The sequence below is a fragment of the Eleutherodactylus coqui genome, chromosome 2 (assembly GCF_035609145.1).
Source record: "Eleutherodactylus coqui strain aEleCoq1 chromosome 2, aEleCoq1.hap1, whole genome shotgun sequence".
Classification (NCBI taxonomy): domain Eukaryota; kingdom Metazoa; phylum Chordata; class Amphibia; order Anura; family Eleutherodactylidae; genus Eleutherodactylus; species Eleutherodactylus coqui.
This window is the reverse complement of record NC_089838.1, coordinates 112,275,680-112,289,502: the sequence shown is the minus strand read 5'-3', so window position 1 is coordinate 112,289,502 and position 13,823 is coordinate 112,275,680. Positions and strand designations below refer to the sequence as shown.

At 44.7% G+C, this 13,823-nt stretch overlaps 1 protein-coding gene across 1 annotated transcript in view; it reads left to right on the top strand.

Annotated features, from left to right (window-relative positions):
• Positions 1-13,823, top strand: part of EIF4E1B (eukaryotic translation initiation factor 4E family member 1B) — a 62,235-nt gene that overhangs the window by 27,971 nt on the left and 20,441 nt on the right. The window contains exon 3 of the mRNA XM_066589284.1: positions 12,789-12,880. Coding sequence (XP_066445381.1) covers positions 12,789-12,880 — 92 coding nt within the window. The remainder of the gene's footprint in view (positions 1-12,788; positions 12,881-13,823) is intronic.

The following is a 13,823-nucleotide window of genomic DNA, read 5'->3' as shown; positions in this document are numbered from 1 at the left end:
AATAAAATCCACACATGGACATTGGGCCTTAGACCTCATGTCCACGGGGAAAATCAGGCCCGCGCAGATTTCTGCTGCAGATGCACTATAATCGTCTTTTTTTTTCATGCGGGAGATTATTTGAGATAGAGCTCCCGCACGCGTGATCCGTGTTAAAATCGAGCATGCTGCGTTTTTTTCCCCCGCACGTGTAATCCTCAAATCACTTAAAATACCACCAGCGGCTATTTAATTAACCACGGATGGTCAATGCATTCCTATGGGATGCGGATTTGCATTTTTTTTTCTTTCGCGTGGATTTTCTAAATATAATTTCCCCGTGGGCATGAGCCCTAAGGCAGATTGTGGTCCGCAGCAGAAAATTCCATTGCAAATTCCACAGCATTTCTGCATCCAAAACAGAGTGAAAATACGCACCATTTTGACTCGAAATCAGCTGTGTGCCGCCTGTGTGCCGCTTTCACCCGATACACGGCACTTCTGCATCACCTGACCAGCGGTGCTCAGTGGAGGCCGCTGGGTAGCAGGTGAAGGAGTGAAAGTACCACAGATTTCATCTTTTGATTGAATTCAAATCAAAAGGGTGAAATCTGCTGCAGATCCCACAAAAATCTGCGTATGAACGCACCCTGAGGCCGGGGTCACACGGGTGTTAGGGCATTTACATGTGCATTTGCACTGCATATTTGCAAGTGCATGCCTTACTGTATTTTTTGCATGCGCAAATCGTGCGCATTTGTGTACTCAGAAAAACAAGCAAGCAAGCTCCCATTCATTGAAATGGACAATTAAGTTAATTAGTTCAATACATGCTAATTTCATGCACCAATGCACAGGAAAGTAAAATCATGCTGTGTACTTTTTAGCGCGAACGAAATGCGAGCGCAAAATATGCGGATGTTAACAATCTCATTGAAACCAATCAGTTCTCTTCACTGCGTATTGCGTGCGCAAATACGCTTGTGTGTGACACAGGTCTAACTGAGCAGCTCTGTTCAAGCCACAAAATAAGGTCCCTAGTAGAGGACCCAGCTGTGTGAGTCATGTGCTCTAATAGGTCATATGAACATAGTTGGTGTACTTGGCACAAGCCATTTAATATGTCCATGGTATAACTATAGGATGGCAAATGAACATTAACAAGTGAAGGTAGGCAGCCCCTTTCTGCAATCATCGGCCTGAGCGCCTGACAGCACATCGCCATTGTCTTGATGGTACATCTAGCTGCAGTTTGCTTGTTTAAGCACTAGATGTCAGCACATGTAAAAAACTGCAGTATTTAATTTTTTTAAGCTAAGATATAGCAAAAAAAATACAAACAGAAATGTAAAAAAATGTAAAAATGTAAAGGTTATGCAGATGATAGTGTTAGGCTGTATCAACTATGGACATTTGTTCAAACTAAATATAGAGTTAAAGACTTTAGGGTATAGAATGTCCAGCAGCACTCGCTCTATCCCAACACACACTGTGGGCCGGGTGGGGGGAGTCTTCAAAACACAGATCAATGCATAGCCAACCATAGGGTTGTGAACTGCCAACCCAAAGATCACTCGAATATATAGTATAAGATATGGCAGCATAAATGGTGCAGACGCCTTCCTAAAAAAAGAGCCTTTATTGTTCCATAGATAGATATACAGGCAACGTTTCGACCATTAATAATATATATATATAGTTTTACAAAGCTTAGGAAAAAAGTGATGAATTAGCCTAACATTTCAGCTAACTAGACATGGCACCCATTAGATGTACTGCCTCTGACACCAACACACTGTTGCCTCCATTTGCAGTGGTGTCGTCAATGACGAAACAGGACTGCTATGGAGTGGAACTGGTTTTCTATACCAAATATGGAGCAATGTGCTGCTGGATACCATACGGAACCTGTATACCTCTGTGACCCCCTGTATCACATCTTGTATCCAAGCTAGAGGCAGTAAAACAGGGTACTACAGCCTCCATGCCCATCCATATTACATTCTGTATCCAAGCTAGATGTGGTACAACAGGGTACTAGAGCCTCCATGCCCACCTGTATCACATCTTTTATCCAAGCTAGAGGCAGTATAACAGGATACTACAGTCTCCACACCTGCCCGAATCACATCTTGTATGCAAGCTGGAGGTGGTACAACAGGATACAGCCTCCATGCCCGCCTGTATCACATCTTGCATCCAAGCTAGAAGTGGTACAACAGGATAGTAGAGTCTCCATGGCCGCCTGTATCATATCTTGCATCCAAACTAGAGGTGGTACAACAGGGTACTAGAATCTCCATGCCCACCTGTATTACATCTTGTATCCAAGCTAGAGGCGGCCCAACAGGGTCATAGAGCCTCCATGCCCGCCCGTATCACATCGTCTATCCAAGCTAGAGGCGGTACAACAGGGTACTAGAGCCTCCATGCCCGCCCGTATCACATCCTCTATCCAAGCTAGAGGCGGTACAGCAGGATACTACAGCCTCCATGCCCTCCTGTATCACATCTTACATCCAAGCTAGAGGCGGTACAACAGAGTACTAGAGCCTCCATGCCCGCCCGTATCACATCCTCTATCCAAGCTAGAGGCGGTACAACAGGGTACTAGAGCCTCCATGCCCGCCCGTATCACATCCTCTATCCAAGCTAGAGGCGGTACAACAGGATACTACAGCCTCCATGCCCACCCGTATCACATCTTGTATCCAAGCTAGAGGCGGTGCAACAGAGTACTACAGCCTCCATGCCCGCCCATATCACATCTTGTATCCAAGCTAGAGGCAGCCCAACAGGGTACTAGAGCCTCTATGCCTACCCGTATCTCATCTTGTATCCAAGCTAGAGGTGGTACAACAGGGTACTACAGCCACCATGACCACCCATATCACATCTTGTATCCAAGGTAGAGATGGCCCAACAGGGTACTAGAGCCTCCACGCCCGTCTGTATTACATCTTGCATCCAAGCTAGAGGTGGTACAACAGGGTACTAGCGGCCCCATGCCCGCCCGCATTACCTCTTGCATCCATGCTAGAGGTAGTACAACAGGGTACTAGAGCCTCCATGCGCCCCGTATCATATCTTACATACAAGCTAGAGGTGGTACAATAGAGTAGTAGAGCCTCCATGCCTGCCCATATCACATCTTGTATCCAAGCTAGGGGTGGTACAACAGGGTACTAGAGCCTCCATGCCTGCCCATATCACATCTTGTATCCAAGCTATAGGCGATACAACAGGGTACTAGAGCCTCCATTCCCGCCTGTTTCACATCTTACATACAAGCTAGAGGCGGTACAACAGGGTACTAGAGCCTCCATGCTTGCCCATATCACATCTTGTATTCAAGCTAGAGACGGTACAACAGGGTACTAGAGCCTTCATGCCCACCCGTATCACATTTTGTATCCAAGCTCTGCATTTATGCGTCTGTCCCGGGTTGTCTGAACAGGTGTACAAATGGCACATTTGTGCACCCGTTCACGCGATTTTCGGTCATGCTGTGGCCGTTGACATGGCCGCCTGAAAACCGCTACACTCGTGTGAAAGAGCCCTAGGGGCTCATTCTTACTGGCGGGAGCAATATTGGGCCGTGAATTGTGGCCTGATATCACTTGTGCCACCATGTCAAAGCTCCGTGGATACCTGCTGTCTTCATCTGAAAAAAGCCTGCCATCACTTCGGGGGTGAAGGTAATCCCGGACTGCGACAGAGGATCGCGGAGTTCTCCCATTGCTTCTGCTGCCGGTCCCATTTAAAACAATGTGGCTGTGGTGCGAGATCACACAGCAAGATAGAACATGCTGTGTTTTGTTTCTCACATGGCATCCCATTGTAGTGCAATGTGAAAAAATATTGCTAATGTGTATGACCCCATTCTTGTGAATGGGGTTCATATTTGTTTGTGTTGCAATGCACAAATCTTGTGTGATTTTCACGCCAATGTGAAGACAACCTTAACCCTTTCCAATCCACTGTATGACGTCTAAAGACATTCTGATTGAAGGCTGTAAAGCTCCAATGTCAGAAGATGTCAGGCAGGGTATTCTTACTGTATATTACTGGCCGCTCTGTTATCGGGGGCCTCTCCAGCATGTCACATACTGCAGTACTGGCTCTAGCCAGCAGATGGTGCTGTTGTATAATGGCAGAAAGAGAAAGCCCCCTAGGAAACCCTGAATCCAAAATTGGATTGCAAAGGGTTAATCATGTTTCATATTTGTGCACATAATACGGATGTATGCTGAAACAGAATGAATTAGTATAGCATCTCTCTATTTCGTCCAATATTTTTAACATATTTTAGTTTTTATTCTCATATGAATAGACTCATTTATTACAATTAACTCTTTATTATGGACAGAAGAACATGGATGGAATATTGATGACAATGCGCTTGTATAAAAACAGCCTCTGATACACTCGCTATATGCCCGAGTTGCACCCAAGAGGCTTGGGGGCGCAGCTCGCATCAGACTCCACATGAACACCTGTAAGTGTGCTGTCTGATACACGGACTGCCCGCACATTGACATGCATTTGGATGTCCCAGTTCTCGTAAGGGATACAGACAAGAATATCACAATGTGATGAGTTTATTCACGCAGTACTGTGTGCTGCCTCATTAAAAAATTACGGGTCAGTAAGCTATTTGTATGTCATCCGTTTTTTTCACTTCTGACATAAAAATAATAGTTCTACAAAGTCCTAATGGAAAGATTTGCAATTCTTCCATATTTGGGACCCACCCTGGTTTTGGCTTTTCAAGCACTAACACGTGCGTTGTGACTGTGGCCCAAGGGTATGTTCACAAGGGGCGGTTTCGCTATGGATTTTCTATTTGGAACTTCTGTGCCATAAATCTGTAGCTATTCCAGTACTGCCATAGTGACGGAGATTTACACAAATCTCATCCTCACGTTTTGTAAAAGGTATGTGCAGAATCCACGGAGGGATTGGCCATTGGTGCAGATTTTAAATCCACAGGATGTCAATTTAAGCCAATGATTTTCAACTCGGATGCAAATCCACAACAAATCCCATGAAAAACATGCTGTGAATTTCTGGTAAATAAGCTGCCAGTTCTCCGTTACAAAAATCTCCCACAGGCTTACCACGTGTGGCTGTTGCCTAAGGCCAGGGCTACTCAGAGACTTTGGCTGTGCCAGAAATCACCTTGTAGCCCTCCAATCTCGCAATCCAATAGAATTCAATGAGGTTGTGTCACAAGTTGCCACAATCATAACCCAGAGGTTGCAAAAAGTCCAGCAATGGTTAAATTTAGTTCTGCAGTATTATGCCTTTTTTTACACAACCATATTTGCGCAGGTTTTAGTGCATGTAAAATATAAGCCCGCAATGCGCAGAAAATAGAACCTATTGATGTCAATGGATTCGTTTTCACAAGAATTGTTTGCGCACACATTTTGTAAATGTGCAAAACAATATGTGCTGTCCTACTTTCCAGTATGTTTGCACACGAAGGGCCCCATGGATGTCTATGAGAGGTGTGCAAATACGTACGCATATGCTCAATACACTGCGCAATTCTGTGAAAAACACACATTGGGGCCTCATCAGACTAAATAGCCTTTGAATCCACAGAAGGGGTGTGTAACGCACATGCGAGTGAACTGGCCCTGTGTGTACAAAAAGTACAGCACTATGAGCGCAAGTCAACCTCATTCATAGCGCAAATACGTTTGGCTGAAGCAAGTGTATTTGTTAGAGGCGGTACAACAGGGTACTAGAGCCCCCATGCCCACCCATATTACATACAAGCTAGAGGTGGTACAACAGGGTACTAGAGCCTCCATGCTGCCTGTATCACATCTTGTATCCAAGCTAAAGGCGGTACAACAGGGTACTAGAGCCTCCATACCCGCCTGTATCACATCTTGTATCCAAGCCATATTACAGCTAGTATCTAAGCTAGAGGTGGTAGAGCAGGGTACTAGAGCCTCCATGCCCGCCTGTATCACATCTTGTATCCAAGCCATATTACAGCTAGTATCTAAGCTAGAGGTGGTAGAGCAGGGTACTAGAGTCTCCATGCCCACCCGTATCACCTCTTACATACAAGCTAGAGGTTGTACAACAGGATACTAGAGCCTCCATGCTGCCTGTATCACATCTTGTATCCAAGCCATATTACAGCTAGTATCTAAGCTAGAGGTGGTAGAGCAGGGTACTAGAGTCTCCATGCCCACCCATATCCAAGCTGGAGACAAATATGTTTGGCTGAAGTAAATTTACTTGTATCTACACCAAAGCTGCTCTCAGATTGCTAAATCACTGGATTAGAACTGCACTCTTTGGCCACAACCACTATCTCTATGTGGCCCCAGCCTAGAGGAGTAAGATACACTGCTTTCTTCTGCTGCACCTGGTTTTATAGGCGCCCTGTACCTTTAATATGTAATTAGGCTCCATATAAAAGGTGGGATGGGAGTTCTTGTGCAGCAGATCCTGCTAACCTATCATGGCTACACCTGAAGGAGTAAGTAGGGGGTCTAGTGTGCACATATCACTAATGAAAGCCCTGTTTTATGCAGTGTGTTTGTGGAGTTTCAGAACACATACCTGTGGTTTGAAAAGTTTTTTATTTTTAATATATCTTAGTGTTTTTTATTTGCATTTTCCAAATAGTTTTGGTATCTAAATAATTATAGTGAAAAATGCCAGACTTTCAGTATACTGTGACCATTCATATAACTTATTATATAGACTCCCACCCACAACAACCAGCTACAGCATTTTGACCCTCAAGATCTTGCTCTTAACTGGTGTGGGATGGCTTTCTCTCTCTTCCCCCCCCCCCCCTTTCTATTGTCTCTTAGCCATGTCATGTATACAATGTAATTCTATGAACAGTGGTCTTGTTGGCACCCATAGAGAATAAGGCTCTATTGCATGTTATAAGTAGTAAAATAAAACCCTCTGCTTTTTTTCTTCTTCCTGTCTATTCTATGCTATGAATGTATTTGAATTGTTGCAAGCTACTGTGTATTATGTGCTTAATAGGCAACTCAAATCCACTTGTGTGAGCCTGGTCTATGTATAACTGGATGTGAATTGCCTTGTGTGCTCAGGCTGTACCAGAACCTGTCATGCACCAAAGCAGCCCCTGCAACTGGCACTATTACATAACTGTTGGGCCTCATGCACACAGGCAAGCATGGCATCGCCCTGAGAAAATCGCTGCCATCTTGCATCAGTGATCTATGTCATGTCATTGTGGCTTCTCATGGTGATACTGAGTTTTTTGCAGTGTGACTTTGCAGCACCACATGTGAGGATTTTTGGGAGGGACGGGGGTGCTTGAAATAGAAGCCCTACCTCGACAATAAGGGCTCAGTCACGCAGGCGCCGATGTGCCCATCTTACTGCATGAAGATGGACACGTGACTGGCAATGGAGCCAGTCATGTGTTCTTTCTGTGCACCTGCAGTACGGCAGTCTTATCCTGCGGGAAGACTGGCACATCGGCGCCTGGATGCGCCCGTGTGACTGAGCCCTTAGCCTTAAAGGGGTTGTCCCGCGCCGAAACGTTTTTTTTTTTTTTCAGGGGTTAAAAAAGAACACCGGACAGCGCTTACCTGAATCCCCGCGCTCCGGTGACTTCTTACTTACCTGCTGAAGATGGCCGCCGGCATCTTCTCCCTCGGTGGACCGCAGGGCTTCTGTGCGGTCCATTGCTGATTCCAGCCTCCTGATTGGCTGGAATCGGCACGGGGCGGAGCTATAAAACATTGCTGGTGTGGACAAACCTATAGGAAAGCATAGGCTCTACATGCATGCAATCTGCAGCACTGCCGCATTGCTACAAAATCGCCCATGCAGATGCAGCCTACGAAAAAGGCATTTCCTCAGCATGAAGGACAAGCCTTAATATACTGCTCCATTTCCCCGTATGTCGCAGTACAGACGAGTGTTCAGATGAAGGCCCCCTGCACACAGGTGGAAATTCCGCGGTGGGATTTCCCACAGAATTTCCGCCCATGGAAGCTGCCATAGGATTGTGTTAGAAAACGCCATCGTAGGCAGACGGCCGCGATTTATCCACGTGAAATCACGCGTGGCAAACAAATCGTGGCATGCTTTATTTCTGTGTGGGGCTTGCAGAGCCCCACACAGAAATGTCACTCCCCGGCCGCTGGCTCCACTGTGCGCATGCGGGAGGGGTGAGTGCCGTGCTGTTCCCTGCAGGGGCTTGGGTCAAGTCCCGCTGTGAGAATTCGACCCGACTGTCTGCAGGCAGCCGAACTGGGAAGCAGGATTATAGTAGTAATCGGCACATGCGGAATAAAACTTAATCTCTTGATTACTTTACTTTTACACCATGCATGTGCCGGATGCTTCCTGATTACTGTGATTAGACTGGCTGTTCAAAACTCTATTTTCCAGTGTGTGACCTCCATGTAAATGAAGGGCTCTCTTACATGCATCTCTCCCCTTCCCAAAAACGTAGGCGAAGAAACGCTGATTGCGGCTACCACTTGTACTTATCAATTCAATCGATGTGACAAGTATGGGTGCTGGATGCAATCAGCATAGCCTTTAGAGCATAGAGATGGTGTCCAATAGCTGGCTAACCAACTTCTTTATTGTTGCTGCCTTGCCCTTGCAGCGATTACGGTGCTAGCACACAAGCAATCGTGACCTGCCTGTATAAGGGTGCTTTCACACGGACTGGAATCTGCATGGAAGCATTACAATCTGCATCTCTAACATGGATTTTGATGTGGGCAGTTGCTTGTATCGCATTATGCCACTCATGTCCCTCTAGGCACACTTGCACTTTATTCAGACACACTTGGGACCAAGTCACACGGTCAGTTTTCCTGTCTGTTGGCTGTATGTCAGAGATGGCACATGGATCCATTAGTCTGTAAGGCTATTCATATAAGTTCTCACAGATGGTCCACATGAAAAACAAAATTTGCAGCATGTCCTATTCTGGTTTGTCTCAGATGAGTAGGACAGCGCACAGACGGGGTTTCCGTGTGCTGGCTGATGTGAGTTGTGCCCAAGAATCTAACTCGCACATGGCCGACCAAATGCTGAATAATGTGTCGCTCAGACTTTCTGCCCGATGCCACTTTACCCAATTATAATACTTGTGGTTAAAATGAACCTGCCACATTCTCCAAGTTATGATGCTTATAGGTAAGGTGACCAGATTTTCCCAGGGTCAAAGCGTGACATAGAGGTGTGGTCAGGGGCGGGGCTTATCACAGCATTTGACTTTTACCTCATTATAAAAAGTACAGGACTGCTTAAAAAAAAAAAAAAGAGCAAATTCCACTGCACTTCTGCATCCAAAAACTTCAAAAAGCCTACCATTAGTGCAGATTTTGACTGGAAATCGGCTGCATATCCGCAGCTCATTTCATACCATGTGGCTTCCCGCTGTCTGTGCTTCCCAGCGTCTTGTAGTGGCAGCACCAGGCTGCAGAGAACTGGAAGCTGGGGAGCACTGACAGCGGGAAACCCTTGAGGGAGGTGAAGGGGGAGCACTGCTGTGTATCTGCAGCTGATTTTTAGTCCAAATCTGCAGCAATGGTAGAGACTTTGACTTAAGTCAGCTTTAGGTGTGCTGTCATGTGCAAAGTGGCCTCACTAGTAATGGTGTCCCCTATACCAGCCCCAGCAATAATAGTAGCCCTAGTAGAATTAGCATTCCCCTATACCAGCCCCAGCTAGAGTAACACACTATAACCCAGCAATATTTTTTTTTGCTGCGTTTACTCTCCTCTCAGCACTGCTGCCAGTGGGAAGTGTATGCTCCTGCAGCAGTACCTCCTCCCTCAGATCTCAGATGCACGCACACACTGCTGGCAGATTAGGGCGACAAGGGGTATGGTTCTGAACACAGGACAAACAGGGGTATCCATTTTGGGGTAAATGTCTTCATTCCTATGTGTGCTGTACAAAAAAACTGTTTTTAAATTGATACAAATGCCAAAAAAATAAAAATTGTAATTTTTTTTTTCCTACTGCTTTGCTTAGATTTATTCAAAAATTGTAGGGTAAAAATACACAGTACACCCCTAGATTAATTCGTTAAGGGGTCTAGTTTTCAAAATGGGGACATTTGTGGGGGTTCTCTTTGGTTTTGGCCGCTCAAGAGCTCTACAAAAGTGCTATGGGGCCTAAAAGGACTTCAAGCAAAGTTTATGTTCTGAAAGATACCAATACTCCTTTCGTTATGGACCCCGTTGTGCATCCAGACATAAGATTAGGGCCACAATGGATATGTTTCTGAACACGGGAGAAACGGGGGTATCCATTTTGGGGTGTAAATCCTCATTTTCATGGGCAATATAGGAAAAAAATATGTCTTTAAAATGACATATTTGCAAAACTATGACACTTTCTTTTTTTTCTCCTCTAAATTGAATTAATTCCTGAAAAAAACTGGTAGGGTCAAAATACTCCTGACCCCCCTCAGTGAATACATTAAGGGGTGTAGTTTTTAAATTGGGGTCATTTGGGGGTGTATCTATTATTCTGACACTTATGAGCCTTTGCAAACTTGGCTTGGTGTAGGAAAACAAAGTTCCTCAAAATGCTGAAAAGTAATGTTAAATTTGTACGTCCTATAAATGGTTAAAAAAAACACAAGTTTTTCAAGTGTGCATCCAGAATAAAGTAAACAGATGGAAATATATATCTTATCAAAAATTTGTACAGTATGTTTGGACATATTTGAGATTACAGTTGAAAATTTGAAAAAATGACAATTTTTTTCAAAATTTTTCCAATATTGGTACCTTTAATAAATATACACAAATTATAACAGTCTCTTTTTACAACCAAAATGATGTCAGAATCACTTGGATATGTAAAGCCTTTACAGAGTTATGCTACGTTGAACGACGCATGTCAGATTTCCAAAATTTGGCTCCGTCACTAAGGCGCAAACAGGCTTTGTCATTAAGGAGTTAAAAATGGTTTGCTCGTGCGACCTCAGTGCAGGAACTAACACACCGAGAGATGAGCGAGTGTACTCGGCCACGCCCCTTTTTTGCCCGAGCGCCGCGATTTTCGAGTACTTCCGTACTCGGGTGAAAAGATTCGGGGGGCGCCGTGGGTGAGTGGGGGGATGCAGCGGGGAGTGAGGGGGGGGGGGGAAGGGGGAAAGAGGGCTCCCCCCTGTTCCCCGCGCCGCCCTCCGAATCTTTCCACCTGAGTACGGAAGTACTCGAAAATCGCGGTGCTCGATCGAGTAATTACTCGAAACGAGTAGGTTCGCTCATCTCTAAACACACCACAAATACATTCTGCAGCAGAAAATCCACGTGCAGATTTTGTACAGCTTCTTGCATTTTTGCAACAAACCACAGCAAATTCAGCAAAGCTCATTAACATTTGAAAATCCATAGCAGAAATTGAAATGCTGCAGATGTAATGCCTGTGCCGCAAGTCAATGTATGCTATGGATTATTTCAAGCATGGGTTGGTGAAAATTTCTTCAAGTCTCTGCCACTTTGCTTGTGCCAGAATATGATGAGGATTTTGCCTATGACACTTATGCAGCGAAAAATCTGCAGTGCTTTTACTACTTGTGAACATCCCTTAAATCTTGTGAATTTTATAGGAGATGCATGTAAAATATATTAATGAGCTGCAATTGTCAAATTACACATGGCACAAATGCAACTTCTTAGGCTGTATGCAAACTTTTTTTTCTTTTTGGGGTGGGGGGGGGGGGGTGCAAAATGAATTGGATAGCACACTGACACCCCATTTGTGTCAGACATGTGCCGACTCTGTCCAAGCATCAGACAAAGATAAGACATGCTGCATTTTTTTTTTGTTCAAGTAGAGGAGGCAAAAAAAACATGTGAATACATGCATTCAAATGAATTCTATAATTTTTTTTTTTTTTTTGTCCAAAAATTGGGTGGGGAAAATTAGTTTGTGTGAATATACCCTAACAGATGCTAAAGTGCAACCATGCTTAAGGCCCTATGAAAGCAGCCCAAGGCTAACTTCACACTGGCGAGTGCAATATGGGGCTGTGAATCTTGCACTCCTAGTGTGAAGTTAGCCTTAGGGTCACCTTCCATTTAAAATCCCTGAGGGATGCAAGGTGTTTTCATGTCAAATCAGCCTCGCATCGCTTTAGGGAAGAAGCAATCCTCTGCCATGGCTGTCAGCTGCAACAGAGGATTGCAGAGTTTCCCATGGTCTTCAATAGGAGACATCGCATTGCTTGCACGTACCACATGGTGCGATGCTGCCACCGATCCCCTTAAGAAAAAAATAAAATAAATGGGCGATGCACGCAGGGAAATGTGCATGCAGAAAAACATAATTGAATGTGTATGACCCCATTCAAAAGAATGGGCTTCATATTTGTGTGGCTCGCAATGCACAAATCTTGCGCTATTTTCTTGCCTGTGTGAAGCCAGTCTTGGGTCTCATCAGTTTATGATCTCCCTGCATCCTTTGTGGTTGCCTCTACTGTTGTATGTAAGATGTCAGTGATTGTCCCAAGATCTTGCGTTTTGCTAAAATGTATTTTCTGTACTAAGTCATTAATCAACATCTATTACAGTAGAAATGGCTTTATCCAGAATGAGATCCCGTACCCTGAAAGTGAAGGCAACCATGAGGATGCAGTAAGGATAGGCCTACTTCACTCGTTGGGAAATGACAACAGCATGGAGCTTCTTAATAACCTGTATTGGGCTGTGGTCTTATGGCAGCTAAATGCATTTACTATGACAGCAAAATTGTGACCACAACCATCTCTGCCAGTATTTGGTGTATGATACGGTATATCTTTCTTTTAGTTAACTAAGGGTATCCCACGAAAAAATGAGAAGAGTAGAAAGAAGAAAGTGCAGCCACGTATTCAAGAGCAACCACATCCCTTACAAAACAGGTAACGAGAAGCTAGCGATCACTCATCGTTTGCACGAACTAATCAAGTTCCACCACAAGGTGGCGCACTGTAATGGGTGACAGCCAGCTACAGCAAGGCAGTAAGCTTCAGAAGGGGAATGTAGTACTGCAGCTGATAAAAGATCGTAGTGGTGATTTTTGGATTATAATAAACATTAAGTTAGATAAATTGCTAGTCTTTGGTTAACATGTCAGGGAGATGCCTTGCTGGGGGCCCCCCTTCTCAGAGCTACAACTGAGTTGCTGTGTTGGAGTACCTTTTGCTCTTCTGGACCTAGAATATCAAATGTTAAAAGTTGGCTGTCAAAGCAATCACGGCGGCCGACACTTCCCATAGCATTGCTATGGAAAGCGCCGACACCTGTCCACGAGCAGAGAATCACTGCGATTCTCCGCTCGTGGCGGGCAACGTGCAGCATGCTGCAAATTGCCCCAATTCTCCACGTCAGCCTATCTATTAAATGGGGCGCCGGCTTCCGCAGCGAAGCTCAGCATTGCCCGTGGACAGCTGGCCTAAAACGTTCCAAATTAGAACTTAAAAGTGATCAAGAAAGTTAGTTTGAAAAATAACCAATTTTTAAGTGCATCCCTGTTTAACTGTAAAATAAAGCAGCTCAGTCATGGCCGCCACCTATAATCCTCTGTGAATGGATATGTATGCAGAAAGTTCTCCAGCACCAGAGGGTTCAGATGAAGGAGCAGATTTTTATTTTTTCCATAAGAGCTCCTGCAAAGAGACCGTTTATTCTTCATGTGCGTAAAATCGCTCATGCGAACTGCAGACCATAGAAGCCATTTATTTCAATAGGTTTTCACTCTGCATTTTTGTACTCCATTTTCACATGTGCGAAAATATACATGACATGCTCTATTTTGTGCGCACCCAAGGCACCATAGGAGTCTATTGGGGTGCACGGAACTGA